Consider the following 3,865-nt stretch of genomic DNA (forward strand, 5'->3'; position numbering starts at 1 on the left):
TAAAGTAGGGGAAGTGGAATGAAAAACACGCGTCGGGTTCGCATCGCACCCACGTCGGAATGAAAAACAGACCTACAGCCTACTCGTTGACAAACGACAAAGAGCTCGCTTCTCGTATATCAACAAATCACAGGAGGGAATTTTTGAAAATTTGAAATCTTCAACAAACCAACATGCGTGGATGTGTGATCCTGAGATATTATTTTATTTAAAAAATAAAGTGACTGGGCCCAAGTACCTACTTGAAACTTGAGTTTTTATTAGTGGATGATCTTCTAAATCATCCAAGCTCACTATTAAACCAGCCCTAAGCTATTGAGACTTGAAAAGTCAAGTTGGTAACAACTAACAACCAAGGTGTTTGAAACCTACCTACTCTATGAAGTAGGTAGCCTACTCCTCTTACTCAAATAGAACAGAACAATGGCTAGTTTTAAGAAAACTAATGCAAAGTATTTCAGTAAGCCTCAACAGAAGAGAACACCTGACAATGAGTATTGGAACAAGTTAGCAGTAAGTATACTTCACTTGACTTGTGTATGGTTGAGTATTGCCTGTTCCTCAGACAACTCCTCACTTTGAGCTCCTTGTTTTTTAATCCACACATAAATAAAAAAAGGCTATTTTGCCATTGTTTTTATTCGAAATGAAACAATTGCTAGACATGTGTGGGGAATTGCAGAGTCATTCATGGAATAGAGCCTGTTATCCTACTCAGAAAACACACTCAAAAAGGCTATTTTGCCATTGTTTTTATTCGGTAATTATGCAGAAGTCATGTTTGTGAAAAAGAAAAGCTCCTTTTTGTATTTAACCTAACCCTATAATAACACTAATCACTGCTCTAATTGTGAAAACTCCTTCTTGCGTTTAACCTAACCCTATAATAACACTGGTCACTGCTTGTTTGTGCCAGTTCCTTTGGTAGCAATATTCCACAGACTAAATGAAACAATTGCTAGACATGTGTGGGGAATTGCAGAGTCATTCATGGAATAGAGCCTGTTATCCTACTCAGAAAACACACTCAAAACTCTTAGTGCTCAAAATTTATATACCAGAGGCTAGAGAAATCATACTAGAGGTTTGGGGACTCACTGTTTAACTGTATCACCACATTCATTGTGATTATTTTCAGATAATTTAAATACAACAAAAATTATGCATAGTTGGATTGATAATCATTTTGTGATTCTTCTTTCAGGATCCTGTTGTATTAAAAGAATTTGCTGGTATTGATCATGTCAGTTTCTCCAATGTTGATCCATATTATTTTGCAGTCACCTCTTCTGCTAAGGTAAGTTATAGAACTTCAATAAACTATGGTTTTCTTTTCATAGAATTGGTTGTTTATTTATTTATTTACACGCTAAGCATCAAGGCCATGTGTGATAGAATTGGTTGATTGTGTTAAAACTGAATAGACCTTCAAAGGTCACTTCAATTACAAAAATTAAAATGACTAGATTATATTGAAGAAAAGAAAGAAAAAAGAAGAAAAAAAAGAGTTCTTGTACCTAGGTAGAATAAAGGAAGGAATCTTAAGCATTTTGTAGACATCTATGTAAGATGTCAATTTAGTATAACAGTTTATGGGATTGAACCCACGCCCTCCTGATTACCAGGCGAGCGCCTTGACCACTACACCACCGAGGCAGGTGTATCTATGTGTGCTTTTCAATTTTTCAACTACAGGTAGGTAGGTACCTATGTATGTATATTATTTACCCATATCTATTATTAAAACACTCACTTCACATTTATCATACAGTTTTTTGTTTGATAAAAAGATTTAAATTTTATCTCTCTCCCTCCATCCCTCCCTCCTCTCTCTCTCTCCTGTTGGTACTCTTGTTAAATCATAGCTAATATTTGTTTTATGAATTTTCATGATGAATAATATGAGAGAGAGAGAGAGAGAAGGAGCGAGAGAGAGAAAGGATTTTTTTTAATGGTCAACTCTATTTGGAGAAAAAATCCTGCATTTGGACTAATACTGCAATACTTACCTACTCGAATTTGGTCAGAATGGTTTATTTTTATTTGTTGAAATATTTGCTATCGAATGTTTCTTCTTCTTCTTCTTCTTCTTCTTCTTCTTCTTCTTCTTCTTCTTCTTCTTCTTCTTCTTCTTCTTCTTTTTAAGCATCGAACAGTTGACCAGGGACTTTCTGCAATCAAGCGCCAGACAGCTGTACCGCCGTTCGAATTTTCGCATTTCAGGGCCGAATCGTGCTTTAACTATAGAATTAAAATAATGTGAAAAAAGAATAGTTTAACTTCAAATCAGCATGTTATCGATTCGACGTGCTGTTGCCTCTGGCTTGTTAACAGTGTCAAAAAAAAAAAAAAAATGGCGAAAGTGCACCAAAATAAATGTCCTCCCCACTTTGTCAACAAATGTCGCCCAGGGGTCGGGCCCATGTAGGTACTAAAGCAAGAGATGTGTACTTACAGGAGCGACAGCAACAGTTTCAACATTGGACACAGTAGTAGGACATCCAAACACTCCAACATCAGCGGGGAAAGGGGGCTTCAGTCTGGGTTTGCCCTGTTTTCCCTCAATAGATTCAATGAGAGCAGTTTCCTCACCACAAATGTAAGCACCAGCACCACGATGCATGAACACATCAAAATCATATCCGGAGCCACAGGCATTCTTCCCTATCAAACCAGCTTGGTATGCCTGGGAAATAAGACATTGTAATATTTTTGAAGGAGGTGTCTTTAAATTTCCCTTCTTATGTTTATCTATACCCCCTACTCTAGCTATATTAGATATCACTCAAATGATATTGCCAAGCTTCACATTCACAGTTCCCAGCCAGGGCTGTAGTCAGGATTTTGTGGAGGAAGCCCAAGGGTCCAAACAGTGATGTACCAGGGGGGTGGATGCTCCAAATTTTCAGAGTCTGCCCTATAGTAAGGGGGGGAAAATAAACCCCTGTCCCTAGCTTACCTCACTAATGGCCACTTGCATGTTGGATGCCTCATTGTAGAATTCTCCTCGGATGTAGATGTTTACCATTTAAATCTAAAAGCTCATGTTGAGTGTTGAGTGTTTAAAGCTCATGCTCATGTTTAGTGTTGAGTCGTATTTTCTTTTCGGACTGTCCCCTCTTCTGAAGCTCATTTCTCCCCCTAAGGCGTGATAGAGCCTGTACTAAACCATAGGAAATCTAAGATGGCGGGCGCACCATCGAAATCGTTTCCGAAATAAAATAGGTAGGTAAACCTTTGTTTTCAAAAAACCAAAATATGTCCTTTATTGAGTTGGCACTATTTTCAATGGAAATATTGTTGGTATTACCTACATATTTTGATATTGAAAAAAATCTGGTGTGAACATCACACGACTTTCCTTATCCTATTGAATGATGCTTATTTTTATGTTCTTTAGTAACTTTTACAATATCTCTAACCGTTTTGTCAGTATAACTGAAAACAGCCATAAAACGGTCGAAAACCGCCAAAAAGCGGTCAAAATACCGCCAACTGCAGCACCTATCTTAACCAAAAGTTTCGTGTCGCATCCTTGTCACATTTGAAAGATACATACCAAATTTCAAGTCTCTAGCTCTTACCGTTTCGAGATATTTTGTGTGTCGCATTCTTGTCACATTTGAAAGATACATACCAAATTTCAAGTCTCTAGCTCTTACCGTTCTCGAGATATTTTGTTTACAGACAGGAGGGACCAATGGCTGAAACTTTGGATTTCGGCTCTAGGGACCTCAAAACGTGTTTTGGCACTAACAACTGACCATCGAAAATTTGACCCGATTAGATTACTTTCCTTCCTATAGGATAAGGAAAGTAAAAATCTGGTGTGAACATCACACGACTTTCCTTATCCTATTGAATG

The 3,865-nt window shown here is 37.6% G+C and overlaps 1 protein-coding gene and 1 pseudogene across 1 annotated transcript; one reads left to right on the plus strand and one right to left on the minus strand.

Moving 5' to 3' along the window:
- Positions 1 to 148: 148 nt before the first annotated feature.
- On the plus strand, positions 149 to 2,241 carry LOC103522151 (U3 small nucleolar RNA-associated protein 15 homolog). The gene is made up of 3 exons (XM_026832469.1): positions 149 to 513; positions 1,205 to 1,345; positions 2,224 to 2,241. The coding sequence occupies exons 1-3, from the start codon at positions 424 to 426 to the stop codon at positions 2,239 to 2,241; spliced, it is 249 nt and encodes an 82-aa protein (XP_026688270.1). The 5' UTR covers positions 149 to 423.
- Positions 2,242 to 2,431: 190 nt separating this feature from the next.
- LOC103522152 lies at positions 2,432 to 3,028 on the minus strand (annotated as a pseudogene).
- Positions 3,029 to 3,865: the final 837 nt, after the last annotated feature.

This window comes from Diaphorina citri, unplaced genomic scaffold, assembly GCF_000475195.1.
Source record: "Diaphorina citri unplaced genomic scaffold, Diaci psyllid genome assembly version 1.1 scaffold7086, whole genome shotgun sequence".
Lineage (NCBI taxonomy): Eukaryota > Metazoa > Arthropoda > Insecta > Hemiptera > Psyllidae > Diaphorina > Diaphorina citri.